A 20,308-nucleotide genomic window follows, 5' to 3' on the forward strand; every position below is an offset into this window, starting at 1 on the left:
TCATACTATGAATTGAAATAGAACACTCCTTTGACTTTTAATAGCACTTTCCATCCACAGCACAAGTACCTTCCAATTATTTTCTCCTTTACCCTCAATATCCTTGTGAGGTAGTGAAGGGAGGGAGCAAGGATTTTTTTTTTTTTTTCCTATTTTGCAGATGAGAAAACTCAAGGTGAATTTTAGAACAATGGTTCTCAACCTTGGCAGCATATTGAAATGACCAAAAAGTTATAAAAATCCTTGACCAGCTCATATTCCAGACCAACATCAGAATCTTGGCATATGGAACCCAAAGCATCGATACGTCTTCAAACACTCCAAAGTGACTGCAAAGTGCATACAGCCAACGTTGAGAACCACTGGTTGGAATGATTTATACTCAATCTTCAGGCACAACTGTCTTCTACCTAAATGCTCTTCTCAGCACCAATGACAAAGATATTCCATTTCCTTGAACATTGTAGCAGTTTAATATTTTGTAGAGCTACTACTGGTTTTTAGTGACAAATTTACGTAAATGAAGGCTCTTCATTACCCAGATGCTCATGCTATTAACCTCAATTGCATATGATTTGCAAATGGGATATTCTGGAATTTAAACCTTTGAGACAAGAATGGCTTGTTAAATATTGAGCCAATTATTTCATTCTAGGTCCAATATGCAATAACCATGTGTTTCGGTTTTCCACTCAGCACCTTCAAAACTGTTGCAAATGAATGTTTACTAACAAGACAAAAGAGACAATTATAAACCAAACTCTCAACAAAAGCTCTTGGAATGGCCACATCACAACCTGAAAAAGAAACAAGTACTTAAAGGACTTGATCATTTTCTAACAAGTCCATCTTCATCCTGAACCACTTCTCGTTTAATCAAATTTTAAACTTTGCTGAATTGAGTTGTTCTACACCAGGAAAAATAAATTTCTATACCATCTATATTCTCTAATACATTTAACATATAATTCCACTCAATACAAGGAGGTTTCTTCTTAACCTGGACATCAAAAAGAATCTTTAACAGATTTCATCTTTTCAAGCAATGTATCAAATACACAATAAATACTTGTAAACTTTTCTGGTGGCAACAATAAATCTTTGTCCTATGGCTGAAATCCCTTGCTTCATAGGAGTATTGACGATCTTAACTCCCAAGGGCAACCCAAGAATCCCGGCCAGCTGCCTAGTGTCCCTAATTAGATTTAAAACAAAATACACATACAGCAAGAACTCAGAAGTACAAAGATTTTGCTTGCCTTTGCCAATTCCTATGTATCTAAAACCATACAATTTATACTTTCATACAGAAAGATGTCTGTTTCTTTTCCAACAAAAGAAAAACTCTCAGCTCATGTGGGTTGGATTATTAATTCAAAAGCGTTTTAGTGATGAGAAATAAGATTTGTAAGTCAAAATAGGAGTTAATGTTAAACTCTTCTACAGTGAAACCTTCAAATATTGCCAACCTGAAGTTTTCAGCACAAGGTGTCATATTTCAAGTCCCATGGGGGCAATTATCTATAATGAGATTAAGAATATTCTTAACCTGTTTCAGGTGGGTAAGTAAACATTTTCTTTATAGCCCCAATAACGAGTTTGAGGCTTAGATTAGTTGCATGATGTAAACAATATGAAATTAATTTTTTTGATAATATCTACAGCATTTATAAGGCTACAAAATAAAAGGACCATTAATCAATTCTTTTTTTCCTAGGCTCTAGGACTAATATTTGTGGCCAACAAGAGCAAATGGCAATGTTCTGTGTTATGAGACACTTTCTTAGAAGGCCAGAAATAAAACTGGATACCAAAAGATACACATTACTATTATGTTGAGATCATCCTTACTGATATATGTATAATTAGAAATAGATTTGCCTTCCCTCAATCTTTAGCCAGGAGATTGAGAGATCTTTACTATAATTTTGATAGTAAAAACAAAAACAAACCAGACTCTAACAGCTATGGGAACTGGAAGCCAAAAATAATACAAAATGAGTCAATACAACACATCTCCTCTTAAAATCCTCTTCTTTGTAGTTAACCTAGCTGTCCCCAAATGTTATTCCAATTTTGTAACCATGTAGTGGTTTTTAAGAAATTAGAACTAGAACAAAGCAACCTGTTTGTCCTTTTTGTTTTTTTTTACAGTTTTTTTTTTTACACACATATTGTATATACAACTTTTAAAATAGCTGCACAATTTTATATCTCACTTTTAGAGAAGTGCAGTCCAGGCAGACCATGCTTCTCAATATATTAAAAATATTAAATAAAACCCAACCAGTTTCATACTTTTCTAATAGTCAAGCTGGCCAGAAAAAAAGGGACTGGAGAAAGAACAGGCAGTTGTAAAATGGGATCAGTCTTCACAAACACACTACTTAAAAATCTTGCTATTTCCTTATCTTATCCCTTTGACAGCATCTCTACAATCTCACCTTTCAAGTTGGAAATAACACATTGCTAACTTGGAGACAACATCGGTTGCAACATGCATATGTCAACTGCCCACTCAACCAACTGCAACCCTGAGGATTTTTCTGGCCCAGTGGAAAGAGGAAACACGAAGATAATCTCTGCCGTAGAGTTGCTTCTCCAGTTTACAACTTCATGTGTTTTCAGGATGTTTCTTGGACATGCACGTATGACAGTCACTTCACGGTTCTACTTCCCATAAGCAGATCTCTCCTCCATTCTGTCATCACAAGAAAGCCACTGTCATCCGTCCAGAGGTTTTCCAAGGTAAACCAAAGTCACTTCTGTGTTGCCATACACAGCAGAAACTGCTGGGTATAAGCAGACCTTTGGAAGTCCTCTAAAGGCAACCCCCAGGAACTCATATCCACGTTCAAAAGCTAAAGTCTTATCTTCCATGTCCAAGATGACTCGAATTCTTTCTCCTATCTGCAAACAGACATCGAAAGGTTAGAAGAAAATCTGCCAAGGGCATAGCTAGAAGACACAAGACACAAATCAAGAATTTGAAAATATTAAGAATATTATCCTGAAAGCTGTCTAGAAAAATCACAAGGGAAGCTTTCTAGTCAGGGAGAAACATCTACAAAAAAAGGACATACATCTGGTCAGGTATGGTGGCTCATGCTTGTAATCCCAGCACTTTGGGAGGCTGAGGCGGGCGGATTGCTTGAGCCCAGGAGTTCAAGACCAGCCTGGAAAACATGGTGAAAACCCATCTCTACTAAAAATACAAAAATTAGCTGGGTGTGGCGGCGCAAAGCCGGTATCACACCACTGCCCACTACACTCCAGCCCGGGTAACAAATCACAAATGCTTACTTGATAGTTTTGTTTCTAAGACTCACATGGAATCTACATTTAATTACTAACAATTTAAATGTTCCACCTGAACACTCTCTAGATTGATTTTATTCACTCTTTGTTTAAAGGTTTTTCTTAAGGTTAACACTAAAATCTATAACTTGGCATATTTCACCAAAAAGAACAATCTAAATCAGCTTCTCAAATTACTATACTATACATACAATGAAATTTTTTTTTTGAGACCCACTCTTGCTCTGTCGCCCAGGCTGGGGTGCAGTGGCGCGATCTCGGCTCACTGCAAGCTCCGCCTCCTGGGTTCATGCCATTCTCCTGCCTCAGCCTCCCCAGTAGCTGTGACTACAGGTGCCCGCCACCTCGCCCGGCTAGTTTTTGTATTTTTAGTAGAGATGGGGTTTCACCGTGTTAGCCAGGATGGTCTCAATCTCCTGACCTCGTGATCTGCCCGCCTCAGCCTCCCAAAGTGCTGGGATTACAGACGTGAGCCACCGTGCCCAGCCATACAATGCAATATTATTCAGCCATAAACAGAAATAAAATTTTGATATATGCTACAACATAGACCCTGAAAATATTATGCTAAGTGAAATGAGTCAGACACAAAAGGCTAAATGGTATGATTCCATTTACATAAAGTATCTAGAATAGTCAAATACATATAGTTGTAGAATAGAGTTTACCAGGGGTGGGGAATGAAGGAAACAGGGAATGAACATAATAGAGATTACAATGGGGTGAGGAAAAAGTTTTGGGTATAGATAGAGGTGACGGTTACACAACGTGTGAATGTATTTAATGCCACTGAATTGTATACTTACAAATAGTTAAAATAATAAATATGTATGTTTCACCACAATTTTAAGAATCACCATAGTAAGACACATAGCTTTTATTTTATTTTATTTTTTTTATTTTGAGACAGAGTCTCACTGTCTCCCAGGCTAGAGTGCAGTGGCGTGATCTCAGCTCACTGCAAGCTCCACCTCCCGGGTTCACGCCATTCTCCTACCTCAGCCTCCCAAGTAGCTGGGACTACAGGCGCCCGCCACCACACACCCAGCTGATTTTTTGTATTTTTAGTAGAGACAGGGTTTCACTGCATTAGCCAGAGTGGTCTCGATCTCCTGACCTCATGATCTGCCCGCCTCAGCCTCCCAAAGTGCTGGGATTACAGGCATGAGCCACCACGCCCGGCCTGACACAGCTTTTAAAGTTTACAGAGTAGTTCCACATATAATGTGGAATCATGAATAATCCAATCTGGCTACAAATTCTAACACAGAATATAGAATAGGCTTATTAAATAGTCAATTTGTGGTTCATAACTCTGAAACACCTGTTATAAAAACCAGCAGCACTGATTATTAAACGAAACTGGAAGCAGAATATATCCAGATTTTTCTCATTTGGAAAAGTAAGCAAAAAAAAAAACAAAGGATGTTTCATCTTTATGGTCTGCATTTATAAAAGGATGTTGCATCTACAAAATTGGAAAGAGAAAGTCCTAATGTTTGCAATCAAAATTTAATTCTTCCTGATTATGATAACCCCTGCTATTGTCATTTACTTTCCTTCACTGTATTTCCTGTTAACAGTAACTGCCAACATCTGCTTTTTTCCTCCCTTTGCCCACCTCACAGATTAACCCATTTTATGGATCTAAGAACCTCCAAATCATCACCACCACCACCACCACCACTCATACCAACAAAATATTAACAACAAAGTAGAAATGAAAAGCTAATTCTGTTGGGTATTTGTTTTGTGTCTTATTTGTATTATCCCATTTAATCCTCACACTAATCCTAGGAATTTTCATCCCTATTTTACAGAAGTTGAAACTAAGTAACAATTACTCCTGGTGAAATTTGCAAATTTGCTTCACCTTTGAGCATACAGCATGCACAAAGCACAGGGTGGAGAAAGCAGAAGTCTTACCATCTTTAGGTGTCAGGGGGTAAAACTTGGGAGACAGCAGAGCAACTGGAAATTTAGAGGAGGAACTCCAGAAGCAACAGAACCACAGAAAGGATGAACCCCAAAATCTGAGAATTAACTGCCCAAATCCTTGAATGACCACTATATTACAAAGGCACAGGGTAAACCCCCAGGATTGAAAAAGCAGCAAAGCTGAAAAAACTGAGCAGACGTTAGCTGCTATACATCACAAGAGACAGAATTTATAGTTTGAGTAGAAGCAAGTTAACTGCCTAGTAAAACAAGAAAACCTATACTTTTCAGAATAAAGCAGTTTCTAGAAACAAAACATTCAGGAGTTACTACTACATATTATCTACACATCTAGGTTTCAATAAAAAAATTACTAGATATGAAAAGAAACAGGAAAGTGTGATTCATATTTAGGGGAAAAAAGAGCAATCAATAGAAGCTGAACCCAAGTGGGCCTAAGTGTTGGATTTGGCAAAGACTTCAAAGCAGCTATTATAAATATGTCCAAATAATTTTTAAAAAATATAATATAAATAAACAAGGAATCTCAATAGAGAAAAGGAAATTTGCTCTAAAAAAGAACCAGGCCGGGTGCAGTGGCTCACACCTGTAATCCCAGCACTTTCACTTTGGGAGGCCAAGGCGGGCGGATCATGAGGTCAAGAGATCGAGACCATCCTGGCCAACATGGTGAAACCCCGTCTCTACTAAAAATACAAAAATTAGCTGGGCATGGTGGCACGTGCCTGTAGTCCCAGCTACTCAGGTGGCTGAGGCAGAAGAATCACTTGAACCCGGGACTCGGCGGTTGCAGTGAGCCCAGATTGTGCCACTGCACTCCAGTCTGGCACCAGAGCAAGACTCTGTCTCAAAAAAAAAAAAAAAAGAAAAAAAAAAGAAAATTCTAAAGCTGAAGTGTACAATTAGCAAAATTTACTAGCCCAGCTCAATAGTAGAGGTGAGATGGCAAAAGAAAAAAATTTATAACCTTGAATACAGAACAACACAAATTATCTAATTTAGGTCAAGCACAGTGGTTCACACCTATAATCTCAGCACTTTGGGAGGCTGAGGCAGGCAGCTGCTTGAGCTCAAGAGTTTGAGACCAGCCTGGGCAAAATGGCAAAACCCTGTCTCTACAAAAAATACAAATATTAGCCGGGCATTGGTGGGGAGCAACTGTAGTCCCAGCTACTCTGGAGGCTGAAGTGGGAGGATCGCTTGAGCCCGGAAGGCAGGTTTCAGTGAGCCAAGATCATCGCACCACTGCACCACTCCAGCCGGGGCGTCAGGGCAAGACACTATCTCAAAAAAAAAAAAAAAAAAAAAGAAAGAAAGAAAAGAAAAGAAATTATCTAATGCAAAGATTAGAGAGAAACAAGGTTGGGGAAAAAAAAAGAACAGAGCTTCAGAGGCAGAGATAAGGACAACATCAAGCAGTCCAACATTTACATTAAAGGTAAATGAACTAAACACTTAAAAGTCAGAGACCAAAGCTGGGTGAGGTGGCTCACACCTGTAATCCCAGCACTTTGGGAGGTCGAGGCGGGTGGATCACTTGAGGTCGGGAGTTCGAGACCAGCCTGACCAACATGGAGAAACCCCGTCTCACTGGGCACGGTGGTTCACGCTTGTCATCCCATGACTTTGGGAGGCTGAGGTGGGCGGATCACGAGGTCAGGAGTTCGAGACCAGTCTGGCCAACATGGTGAAACCCTGTCTCTACTAAAAATACAAAAATTAGCTGGGTGAGGTGGCGCTTGCCTGTAATCCCAGCTACCCAGGAGGCTGAGGCAGGAGAACTGCTTGAACCGGGACCTGGGAGGCAGAGGTTGCAGTGAGCCGAGATCATGCCATTGCACTCCAGCCTGGGCAACAAGAGTGAAACTCCGTCTCAAAAAAAAAGTCAGAGACAGAGACTGGGTTAGATAAAAATCAAGATCCAACTATATGCTGTGTAGGAGCTCCACTTTAAATACAAAGACAGATTGGCAGAGGATTACTAGAGTCAAAGGAGGTTATTTCATAATAAAAGAATAAGTCAGGCAGGGAGATATAACAATTAGAAATGCATATGCACCAGTAGTAACAGAGCTCCAAAATACATGAAGCAAACACTGACAGAACTAAAAGAGGAAAGAGACAAATTAGTAAGCATAGATGGAGATTTCAATACTCCTTTCAGTAATGATAGAAGGGGTAAAAAAAAAATCAGTAACACTATATAAGACTTAAATATTATCAATCGACTTCACCTAATTCTCATTTACAGAATATTCCATTCAACAAAAGAATATACATTTTTTCAAGCACACATGGGATACTCATCAAGAAAGACCACATATTAGAATAAAACAAATCTCAATAAACTTAAAAGGACTGAAACCATAGAGCATGTTCTCTGAAAAACACAGACTTAAGTAAGGACTTTCACTTACAAAATCATCACAAGGGTAAGTGATAGGACTTTCTTTTTAGTGATAAAGTCTACACACCCTTCTCCTTATAGTATCTGCAGAGCCTAAAAGGATAGTGAGGAAACATTCTCTGAAACCTCAGGAAATGGGATGTACTTTTGGTTCTTCTGGTTTAGTATGCCTGCCTTGAGGTCATTACTGAGGCTGGATCTTTCACACCACATGTGGCTCTGAAATATGCAGCCTATAGTTCTTTAAAGACTTCCAGTTTCTTATCAGATTATTGTATATTACACTCTGCTGAGTCTATCGTAATAAATATGGCTTTTACAAATAGGAACTATAATTTTAACTTGAGTCAAATGAGTATGCTTTAAGCCTAAGATGAAAAGAATAAAAAATACAGCAGTTTGCCTGAATCTGCCTGTCTCTACAGAAATCACTGATGCCTCCAGGGGCTCTGAATCCGCAGACAGAGGGTATGTGTGCATGTGCATGCACAGAGATGTATTTACTGGGGTAAGGAGCCTAGAAAAAGATGTGGAAGTGCCATGATATAGGAAAGATGACCATCTAGAGCAGGGGTATTCAATCTTTTGGCTTCCCTGGACCACAACAGAAGAATTGTTTTGGACCACACATAAAATACACTAACACTAAAGAGAGCCAATCAGCTTTAAAAACAAAAAATTGCAAAACACTCTCACAATGTTTTCAGAAAGTTTATGAATTTGCATTGGGTGGCAGTCAAAGCCATCGTGGGTACCTGCAGGCTGTGGGGTGGACAAGCTTGATACAGAGCATGAACTGGCAAACTACGGCCCCTGGACCCAATCTGTCCCGCAGCCCACAAACAAGGTCTGTGGAATACGGCCACGTTCATTCATTTACGTATTATCGATGACTGCTTTTGTACTATAGAGGTGCAAGTTGTGACAGATCCTTACCTTGAAAATGACATTAAAAAAAAAAAAGTTGTGACAGAGACCATACGGACTGCAAAGCTGAAAATATTTACTGCCTGGCCCTTACCAAAAGGTTTGCCAACCCCTGATCTGGAGCAAAGACAGGCTGCTTAAACTTGTATTAGGAAACAAATATTGAGAAAGATCATTTACATATTTATTTAAAAACGGTCAAAAAATCTCCCTGAGGCCGGGCGTAGTGGCTCACGCCTGTAATTCCAGCACTTTGGGAGGCCAAGGCAGGTGAATCACGAGGTCAGGAGTTCAAGACCAGCCTGGCCAAGATGGTTAAACCCCATCTCTATTAAAAATACAAAAATTAGCTGGGCATGGTGGCAGGTGCCTGTAATCTCAACTACTTGGGAGGCTGAGGCAGAGAATTGCTTGAACCTGGGAGGCAGAGGTTGCAGTGAGCTGAGGTCACACCACTGCACTGCAGCCTGGGCAACAGAGCGAGATTCTTAAAAAAAAAAAAAAAAGATTATTTTCCTGCATAGCCAAAATCAAAATATAACACCCAACAAAATTAACTATAACCTCCTAACATTTAAAAGCAAACAAACAAAAAAAAAACCTTGAAGTCTTGGTATTTGAAAAGATAAAAAATAATAAAAATAAAAATTACTAAAAAGACAAAACTGCTACATGAAAATTTGTAAATTTAAAACAAATTAAAGCATGATTTGACAAAGGCCCATACTTGAGAAAAACCCATTTCTCACCTGATATTTTGGTGCATTGTTGCACTGTGGAAAACTGCCATTGACTTCTCCATTATGTAGTAGATTATTGTCCACCAGATTCCAGCCCCAGCTCTGGTCATCACTGCCCAACAATGCCACGTAACCTTGGCACTGCATGGGGGCCCGTTTCGTGGCAATTCCAATCACTGCCACAGTGCCCAGAGGGCCCTCCCACCACACCTCCCATGCATGGCGGCCCTCACTGAAACCAATCTTGGTCCTTGCACCATCAGTGCTCTGAGCAATGGGGTTTCGATGTAAAGTAAAGCCATTCTTCTTAATGTAGACATTCCTGGAGCAGTCATTAGTGCTGAAGGCATGTTGAAAAGCACGTATCTAAAAAAATGAAAAATAGACCAAATAAATAACGTTATTTTTCTTAAATATTAAAAATTTCAGGCTGTATGTTTTTAAATAATGAACTTATATATTTTAAAAAACACAAGTATTTCCAAATAATGGCTAAAGTTTCAGGATGGGATACTAACAGAATAAATAACATTAAAAGTAACTGCCAAACGTTTCATCACTGACCAAAATTTTAAATTGTAGTATTTCCTCAAACAGACTTCTTAAAACATCAAAAGACACCAAAAAAAAAAAAAAAAAAAAAAAAAAAAAAAATCCTTATATCTTAGAGATAATACTGAAACGTTTATGGATAAAATAATGATATCTGGGGAACTGCTTTGAAATATCCAGAGATAGAGTGGGAAAGTGTGCAAGATAAATATGAAACTAGACTGGCCATAAGTTAATCATTGGCAAAGCTTGGTGATAGGTATAAGGAAGTTCATCAAACTATTTTCTCTACTTTTGTTTGTATTTGATATTTTTATATCAAAAAGTTGAGACATAGTTTTCATATGGGCAATGCTGTCATCAAAAATAATTATATTTTACATAAAATAGAAACTTTAATCATAGCAACTCTAAAGTTTATGAAAAATTTTAGTAAACACAAACTACTTTAGATCCTCAGCCTACTTGCTGGATATGACTTACACAACAAAAAAAAAATCACCAATCTCATTTTACCAAATCAAACAATCCCCTAGATAGCATCTAGGTTCAAGTACTAGAATTTATAAAGAGAAGCTATCAATAAGACAACTTAGTTGACTCTTCAGCAAAAACAAAAGTTTACACTTCCAAAATAAAGAGGGTATGAAAATAGCTCTTCTATACAAACAATAACAATTTCTCATGAACAGTTTTAAACTTTTAGTTTGTGTATTTAAAATTTTTTTTAGACGAGGTCTCTGTCACCCAGACTGGGAGTGCAGTGGTACAATCGTAGCACACCGCGGCCTTGAACTCCTGGGCTTGAGTGGTCTCCCATCTCAGCCTCCCAAGTAGCTGGGGTTACGGGTTCGAGTCACTACGCCTGCCTGGTTTGTATGTTTTTAAAAAATCCCTTCTTTACTTTAGCCAAACTACCCAAAAGCAGTGGAAGGCTGGGACCTATGCTTTGGTGAACCTGAGAAATCAACTCCAGAGTCACAGAAGCTCAGCATTTAGGAAGACCCTTAAAGGCCACCTAGTCCTTCTCAGGGATCTCAACGCGAGTGAGTGCGAGAGGCCCAAAGAGAGGCCAAGTATCCGGCTCCCTCACCACCTGTTCATTTGTCACTCGCTGGCACTCTACTGTTTCGCTGTACTGCAGGGCACAGATTTTAAAAAGGACTGTTTCCAATATCCCCTGCATTCATAAGGAGGCTACAAAACTCAAGCATTCCCAATGTTTTTCCTATCTGCTCGTATTATAAAATACTTTAAGGCACTTATAAGACCAAAACATAAGATTCAGTGAAGGCGCTGGGCGCGGTGGCTCACCCCTGCAATCCCAGCACTTTGGGAAGGCAAGGTGGGCAGATCGCTTGAACTTGGAGTTCAAGACCAGCCTGGGCAATGCGGCGAAACTTCAACTCCAGTAAAAATACAAAAAATTAGCTGGGCATGGTGGTGCTCGCTTATAATCCCAGCTACTTGGAAGGCTGAGGCAGAAGCAATGCTTAAGCCCAGGAGGCAGAGGATGCAGTGAGCTGAAATTGCACCACTACACTCCAGCCTGGGTGACAGAGCAAGACCCTGTCTCAAAAAAAAAAAAAAAAAAAAAAAAAAAGAAAGAAAGAAAAGAAAAGGAGATTAAATGGGGGAAGGAACATGTCCCCAAAACAGCAAATACTATCTAAATAACTCAAGAGAGTAATATCAATAATTCACCATAAAATAATTAATATTTGCCTATGCCTATTCCCCAATTCTTACAAATTCCAATTGCACACTGACACTATTGACAGCCTCTTCCTCAAACTTTTTTTTTTTTTTTTTTTTTTTTTTTGAGACAGAGTGTCGCTCATGTCACCTAGTCTGGAGTGCAGTGGCTCAATCTCAGCTCACTGCAACCTCTGCCTCCTGGGTTCAAGCGATTCTCCTGTCTCAGCCTCCCCCAAGTAAATGGGATTACAGACGTGGACCACCACACCTGGCTAATTTTTGAATTTTTAGTAGAGACAGGGTTTTACCATGTTGGCCAGGATGGTCTCAAACTCCTGGCCTCAGGTAAACTGCCTGCCTCAGCCTCCCCAAGTGCTGGGATTACAGGCATGAGTCACCACACCCGGCCCTCTCTTCCTCCAACTTCTATGACACCTTCCTATTTCCCTGGACTGATCCTGTATCATTTCCTTTTTTGGTGACCACCCCTCCTCCACCACCACCAAATTCTCCAAACTCAGCTCTCAACTCTCTATCTGAATTATTTCCAGACCTGTCTTTCTAAAACATCACCTTTACTACATCTCATTCCAGTTCTGTAACCTTTGGTAGTTCCATACTTGGTACCATTACCAACTGCAAATTCTTCTGCCTGGCTTTCAAAGCCCTCCAAATCGGATTCTTCCTATTTCCCTTTCTACCTTGATGATGTTCTTCTTGCTTACAGTATTATACGTGTTTTCTTCTCCCACACATTCTCTAAGACCCCCTCTATTAAGCTATTTTTTTTTTTGAGACCGAGTCTCGCTCTGTCGCCCAGGCTGGAGTGAGTGGTGCGATCTCGGCTCACTGCAAGCTCCGCCTCCCGGGTTCACGCCATTCTCCTGCCTCAGCCTCCTGAGTAGCTGGGACTACAGGCGCCCGCCACCTCGCCCGGTTAATTTTTCCTATTTTTAGTAGAGATGGGGTTTCCCTGTGTCAGCCAGGATAGTCTCGATCTCCTGACCTCGTAATTCGCCCACCTTGGCCTCCCAAAGTGCTGGGATTACAGGCATGAGCCACAGCGCCCGGCCTACTAAGCTATTCTTAACCAGGGCCACCCAATTCCCTTTGTTTCTTCCTCTGCTGAGTGCTTACCCACCACTTTCTGTACCGCATCACAATTTAGTAGCTCTTATTTTCTAAAACATCTTTAACCACTAATTCTAGTAAAAAATAACTTGCAAAAAAATCTAATCTAATCTAAATTGATCAAACCTCTATGGGAAACAGAGGACAGCAGAACATGTCAAGCAACACCATGATAATGAAATCAGCAAAATCGAGCTGAGAGTAAACCACCTGGTTTCCTCAACAAATAAGATGGGAGGGTTGGGGAGATGGTGAGTGAATATGTAGACTAAAACAGCCTTAAGAGACATACCAACCTTTGCCATGGGACCCTTATATAGATCTTGATTATATAAAACATAAGTTTAAAATGCAACTTTTTTTTTTTTTTTGAGACGGAGTCTCCCTCTGTTGCCCAGGTTGGAGTGCAGTGGCCGGATCTCAGCTCACTGCAAGCTCCGCCTCCCAGGTTTACGCCATTCTCCTGCCTCAGTCTCCCGAGTATCTGGGACTACAGGCGCCCGCCACCTTGCCCAGCTAGGTTTTTGTATTTTTTAAGTAGAGACGGGGTTTCACCGTGTTAGCCAGGATGGTCTCGATCTCCTGACCTCGTGATCTGCCCATCTCGGCCTCCCAAAGTGCTGGGATTACAGGCTTGAGCCACCGAGCCCAGCCTAAAATGCAACATTTAACATTTATGAGACAACTGGCAATTTGAACACTGAATTTTTGATATTAAGGAATTAATGTAAATTTATATTTAGATGTGATAAGCATACTGTGATTACACTGTCTTTATTTTTTAGAAACAGATACTGGAAACTTCATACGAAATGGGAAAACAGGGCAGGCATGGTGGCTCACACCTGTAATCCCAGCACTTCAGGAGGCCGAGGCGGGCGGATCACAAGGTCAAGAGATCGAGACTGTCCTGGCCAACATGGTGAAACCCCGTCTCTACTAAAAATACCAAAATCAGCTGGACGTAGTGGCAGGTGCCTGTAGTCCCAGCTACTTGGGAGGCTGAGGCAGAAGAATCACTTGAACCCAGGAGGTGGAGGTTGCAGTGAGCTGAAATCGCGCCACTGCACTCCAGCCTGGGTGACAGAGCGAGACTCTGTCTTAAAAAAAAAAAAAAAAAACAGGGAAAATAAAGACCAAATTAATAAATTAAAAACAATCCATAGCCTCACAGTCCCATGCACAACCTGGATTTTGTTATGTCAAAAGCAGCATGAAGACCTAGCTTAAAATGTAGGTCTGAACTTCAGAGAATTCTCATCAGATGCCAAATACGACTGAAATAATGCTACGGGGTAATATGTAAAACATGAACTTAAAAAAAAAAAACTAAACAGACTAACAAACTCCACTTTCCTGTTTTATGCTATCCTAAACCTTTTCCTGTCCTTCTCTGTTATCCAGGCTCCTGGGAAAATCCATTTGACGCCTCCATCTTCCTCATCCCATTCACCTAGTCAGCTGTCCACCTATGTATATTGTTTTCTACAACAGCTCTCCAGCCATCCCCTTCTCTCCTCTAGGTACCTGTCCCGGTCTGAAGTGCCTCTGGTGCAGGCACTAACCCCTGCCCTCTCCAACGCATCTAAGTTCTTTTAAAGTATAAGCCTTTGTCACTCTGCTGCTCAAACTTCTATGGTTTACAACTGTCCAGTACAAACCCAAACTATAGACTGAAGGCTATATTTCAAGGCCCTCCATGATATAGCTAGTCCCATAACATAGCTTTATGATATTTCCCTCTACTCCCTTTCATTCAATCTAACTGTATTATTTTATATATTTAGCGCAGATCTCTCCTCTAAGCTCCAACCTCCAACAGCTGCCTATTTGAAATCTGTCTCAAAAATACTATAAATGCTGCTCTCCCAAAACTGAACTCATTGCCATTTCTTCAAAACTTAGCCCACCAGCCTGGGCAACATTATGAGACCACATCTCTACAAATAAAAATTAAAGAGCCGGGCGCGGTGGCTCAAGCCTGTAATCCCAGCACTTTGGGAGGCCGAGACGGGAGGATTACCAGGTCAGGAGATCAAGATCATCCTGGCTAACACGGTGAAACCCCATCGCTACTAAAAAAAAATTTAAAAAGCTAGCGTGGCAAGGTGGCGGGCGCCTGTAGTCCCAGCTACTCGGGAGGCTGAGGCAGGAGAATGGTGTGAACCTGGGAGGCGGAGCTTGCAGTGAGCTGAGATCCGGCCACTGCACACTCCAGCCTGGGCAACAGAGCCAGACTCCGTCTCAAAAAAAAAAACAAAAAATTTAAAATTAGCTGGGCGTGGTGACACATGCCTGCAGTCCCAGCTACACAGGAGGCTGAAGTGGGAGGATCGCTTGAGCCCAGGAGTTCAAGGCTGCATGTAGTGAGCTATGATCATTCCACTGCATTCCAGCCAGGGCAACAGAGCAAGACCTCATCTCAAAAAAAAAAAAAAAATCTAGATCAAATGATCTCTACATTATGTGAGCCAAATTCTAGGATTCATCCTTACCACTTCCCTCTTCCTCATCCCTACTTCAAATCTATTGTCAAGTTCTGTAGATTTTTACTTACTAAATCTGTCCATTTCCATCTCCTCTACTACCTACTTCCTAATTGACCTACCATATTCCAACCTGTTCTCCATACTAAAGTCAGAAGTAATCTCTTAAAACGCAAAATAAGGCCGGGCGCGGTGGCTCACGCCTGTAATCCCAGCACTTTGGGAGGCCGAGATGGGCAGATCACGAGGTCAGGAGATCGAGACCATTCTGGCTAACACGGTGAAACCCCGTTTCTACTAAAAAAAAAAAAAAAAAAAATTAACCGGGCATGGTGTGGGCGCCTGTGGTCCCAGCTACTCGGGAGGCTGAGGCAGGAGAATGGCGTGAACCTGGGAGGCTGAGCTTGCAGTAAGCCGAGATCGCGCCACTGCACTCCAGCCTGGGGGACAGAGCGAGACTCTGTCTCAAAAAAAAAAAAAAAAAGGCCGGGCGCGGTGGCTCAAGCCTGTAATCCCAGCACTTTGGGAGGCCGAGACGGGCGGATCACGAGGTCAGGAGATCGAGACCATCCTGGCTAACACGGTGAAACCCCGTCTCTACTAAAAAAAATACAAAAAAAAACTAGCCGGGCAAGGCGGCGGCGCCTGTAGTCCCAGCTACTCGGGAGGCTGAGGCAGGAGAATGGCGTGAACCCGGGAGGCGGAGCTTGCAGTGAGCCGAGATCGCGCCACTGCACTCCAGCCTGGGGCACAGAGCAAGACTCCGTCTCAAAAAAAAAAAAAAAAAAAAGCAAAATAATCATACTACCAATCCCCACACCTCAAATCCTTCTTGCTTAAAATTCAAAATGGCTTCCCTATACTTTGGCCCCAGTTCACTTCTTCTATCTTTTTTTTTTTTTTTTTTTTTTTTGAGACGGAGACTGGAGTCTCGCTTTGTCGCCCAGGCTGGAGTGCAGTGGCCGGATCTCAGCTCACTGCAAGCTCTGCCTACTGGGTTCATGCCATTCTCCTGCCTCAGCCTCCCGAGTAGCTGGGACTACAGGCGCTGCCACCTCGCCCGGCTAGTTTTTTTTTTTTTTAATATATTTTTTAGTAGCGACGGGGTTTCACCGTGTTAGCCAGGATGGTCTCGATCTCCTGACCTCGTGATCCGCCCGTCTCGGCCTCCAGCATCACCTTTGCTCTGTGCTCCAGCCACATTGACGTAGTTTCCATCCCTCACACCCATAAGGTTCCCTCCTGGAAGGCCATTCTCTCTCCCCTTGGCCTACTTATCATCCTTCAGATCTGAGTACATGGATCACTTCCTCTGAGAAAGCCTTCCCCCACCTCTCTACCTAGGTTAAATCCTCCACTACTGACAATCAGAGCACTAGGTATCCTTCCTTCATACCACTATACCAGATGCAGTTTTACATCTGTGTGATTATTTGATTAATATCCCATTTCCCCTACTAGACTGTAAGCTCCATAAGGCAAGACATCCATAAGAGTCTGTTTCTTTTATCTGCCATTGCTTCTGCAAAACTGAGCATAGTGCCTGGCACTCATTTTTTTAAATAAAAATATACGTTGTACAAACCTTTTACTTTCCTCTTGTACTGCTTCTGTTCAGAGTACTTCCTCTTTCTAAAATATTCAACTCCTTCTCATCTTTAAAATTCAGCTCAAATATAACCTCAACCTCAAATCTTCTCCAATCCTCCACTCAATTTGTAAATTTCTCCTTTCACTGAACTTCTAGTACACTTTTCTATGTCTGTAACAGTAAGGAGCAGTTTTTACCACACATTAACAGTTCTTTCCATACGTTTTTTTCTCCTCTACTAGATTGAAAGACTTTCCTGCTAGACTATTTGACTCCTTTTGAATTAATCTTTTGTCCTGAAAATATTCGAGAAAAGTCCTACAATGTGTGAATGAACAGTGATTGGTACAAGTCTACAACATCTATAATGCACATAGCAGAGAGGCAAAGTATTAAAAACCTCAGAAACCTAAAATATCTCTGGAAGGATACAAATCGTAAGACAGGTTGCATACCTGGAGAGGAACTGGGTAGCGGGGGGACAAGGATGAAAGGAAAACATTTTGCTTGATATTATTTTGCTTCTATTGAAGCTTGACTCACACGACACATTATCTATTACATATTATAATATGATTCTTGAATCATGTGAACATTTCTATTACAAGTCAATTACCAAAACAACAACTCCTAGTTTAGGCTGGGTGCAGTGGCACACGCCTGTAACCCCAGCACTTTGGAAGGCTGAGGTGGGAAGATCGCTTGAACCCAGAAGTTTGAGACCAGCCAGGCAACAAGGTGAGACCCCGTGTCTGTAAAAAATAAAAAAGTAGCCAGTGTGGTGGCACATGCCTGTAGTTCCAGCTACTTGGGAGGCTAAGCTAAGGAGATCACTTGAGCTCAGGAGGTCGAGGCTGCAGTGAGCTATGATTGCACCACTGCACTCCAGCCTACCAGACAGACTGAGACCCTGTCTCAAAAACAACAACAAAAACTCCTAGTTTAAAATAAGTAAAAACAATAAGCTTTATGGAAAAACAAATACTAAATAAAATTTATGAAACTTACACATTTACCAAAGTAGGACAAAATTCCAATAATCTGCACTCACCTATATAAATTACAACCAGTATCCACTGAATAGCCACCGTGCACAAATAGTTCTAGTAAATTATTGTTATTTCGCTTAATAGAAAAACAACTTGAGGCCGGGCGCGGTGGCTCACGCCTGTAATCCCAGCACTTTGGGAGGCTGAGGCAGGCGGATCACGAGGTCAGGAGATCGAGGTCCGTACTGGCTAACACGGTGAAACCCCGTCTCTACTAAAAATACAAAAAATTAGCTGGGCGTGGTGGTGGGCACCTGTTGTCCCAGCTACTTGGGAGGCTGAGGCAGGAGCATGGCGTGAACCTGGGAGGCGGAGCTTGCAGTGAGCCGAGATCGCGCCACTGCACTCCAGCCTGGGCGACAGAGCCAGACTCCGTCCCCAAAAAAAAAGAAAGAAAAAAGAAAAGAGAAACAACATGATAGTTGACATATTTAATGGCAATGTTCCCTATCTTCTATAACTAAAACCACTTTTACTATAGATGTATAAATTTTACATACTTCACATGAAAAAAAATTTTTTACTTTACGCCGACCCCTGTTGGCAAGCTAGTATTAAAAAGGGATGTTACTGCGCGGTGGTTCACGCCTGTAATCCCAGCAGTTTCGGAGACCAAGGCGGATGGATCACCTGAGGTCGGGAGTTCGAGGCCAGCGTAACCAACATGGAGAAACCCCATCTCTACTAAAAATACTCAATTAGCCGGGTGTGGTGGCACATGCCTGTAACCCCAGCTACTCGGGAGGCTGAGGCAGGAGAATCGCTTGAACCCGGGAGGCAGAGGTTGCAGTGAGCCGAAATCACGCCATTACACTCCGTCTCAAAAAAAAAAAAAAAAAAAAAATGCATTTATTATGTTTACTACATTGCAATCAGACTTTATCTTCTCTTATATATGATCTTGGTTGACTGCTATACTGAACAGCTGTTAACCATTAAGCTGAACCCAAGGCCAAGACCCTTTGTTTATATGGCCTGAGAATCCTTTCAGCCCTACCACAACCTGTTCTTGACATTTTTATTTTATATATGAAGGCGGGCGGAATATGCACAAGAATCTAGGAGAAAAAAAAAGGACGCAGCGAAACTGTAATCAGCACCTTAGATGACAAACAGAAGAAGAGAGACACGCCATCCATGTGGAACTATTAAAAAGTTAGCAAGGAAACAGCCAACAACAGTAGGACAAGGCGGTATGTTAAGTGGTGCCCGTGGATGTTCTATAAAGGCCTGTATCTTTAAGTGAGCAGGATGACTAGGACTACACCCACTTGTGAGCCTCAAATATAGTGGAGGGAACTAAAGAGAACTTGGGGGAAAATAATGAAAAAAAAAAGGTTAAAAATCAGAGTTTGGAAAAGATGAGATAAACGTGGAGTAAAAGCAAACTAGAAACTTAGAAACTAAGCCCCTGTTAAGGTAGCGGGGATTATTTAATATAATGAAGTCTATTTGGAGGCCAGGGGGAAAATTAGGATGAGGGCATTAAAAGGTACAAGAGTGGTGGTCTGTCTTTAACGGGGAAAGCTGCCAAAAGTTGAATGAGTGATGCAAACTACCTAGTTGTTTGAAAAGTGGATGACGGAAGTGGGGTGGGTTAAGGAGCAGAACTTCGATCCAAAAAAAAGAGAATCTTTATGTTGGGGGGAGGTGAGGAAGGTACTGACTGGAGCCGTGGAAAGGCGGGCTGGTGAGGCGAGGCGTCTGACTCAGAAGCTTGGATGAGAAACACCGGGAACGACGCCGGGGAGCGGGACTGGGGACAGCGGTGTGGCCCGGGGCGCTCTCACCTTGGCCTTGTAGCTGGGCAGGTTGCAGAGGATGTCCGTGCGCAGAGCCTCTTCTGCCAGGCTGCGGGCGCACAGGCTCCGCCACACCTCGCTGTTCTCATCGCCGTGCAGGCAGCGGTACCAGTGCTTGCACACCAGGGCGCAGCTCCGCAGCTCGGACAGCTCCAGGTAAGAGAACACCAACTCCAGCACCCGGCTGGGCAGCCGGCCCCCGGCCCCCGCGGCCCCAGAGCCCGAGCCCGCGCCCGCGCCCGCGCCGCCGCCGCTACAGCCAGCGCCGCCCGAGGCTGCCCCAGCCCCCGGGGCCGGCGCCGCCATCGCCTCACCAGCCGGCCCGAGGGCCGCCGCCGCCGCCGCCGCTTCCCGCCGTCTCTGCTCGGAAGGCCAAGCCTCGCCCGGAGACCGGAGCGGCTCGCTCACCGCCCCTTTCAGTGCCAACCGCCGGCGCCTCCACCACTCCCGCCCCTGCCCGGGGGCGTCCGCCGCGCGCCCCGCCTCACTGAGGGCAGACGCACCAGCTGCACGGGCGTCCTCCGCCCCTCCCCCGCGGCTCAGCTAGGGCGCCGAAACCGCCCGACTCGCCCGGCCTCTCCGCGGCGCGCCAGTGGCTCCGCCATGCGGGTTGAGGGCACGAAGCAAGGGCGCACGCCCAGCTCGTTC

General features: G+C 42.7%; 1 protein-coding gene across 1 annotated transcript; it reads right to left on the reverse strand.

The window, feature by feature from the left end:
• Nucleotides 1-1,426: 1,426 nt before the first annotated feature.
• On the reverse strand, nucleotides 1,427-20,182 carry FBXO45 (F-box protein 45). Its single transcript, XM_008009656.3, has 3 exons — nucleotides 19,649-20,182; nucleotides 9,361-9,717; nucleotides 1,427-2,910 (listed from the first exon to the last, which is right to left on the reverse strand). Exons 1-3 carry the CDS (start codon nucleotides 19,964-19,966, stop codon nucleotides 2,725-2,727), a joined length of 861 nt encoding a protein of 286 aa, XP_008007847.1. The 5' UTR covers nucleotides 19,967-20,182; the 3' UTR covers nucleotides 1,427-2,724.
• Nucleotides 20,183-20,308: the final 126 nt, after the last annotated feature.

The sequence above is a fragment of the Chlorocebus sabaeus genome, chromosome 15 (genome assembly GCF_047675955.1).
Source record: "Chlorocebus sabaeus isolate Y175 chromosome 15, mChlSab1.0.hap1, whole genome shotgun sequence".
NCBI lineage: Eukaryota > Metazoa > Chordata > Mammalia > Primates > Cercopithecidae > Chlorocebus > Chlorocebus sabaeus.

Bases quoted from the DNA above. Each gene is read 5' to 3' on its own strand.
- FBXO45 (XM_008009656.3), bottom strand. From the start codon at position 19,966: ATGGCGGCGCCGGCCCCGGGGGCTGGGGCAGCCTCGGGCGGCGCTGGC. The intron at 9,718-19,648 runs GTGAGAGCGCCC...TCATTTTTTTAG, and splicing joins TGCCCAGCTACAAGGCCAAG to ATACGTGCTTTTCAACATGC. The intron at 2,911-9,360 runs GTGAGAAATGGG...GTCTGTTTGCAG, and splicing joins ACAATGCACCAAAATATCAG to ATAGGAGAAAGAATTCGAGT.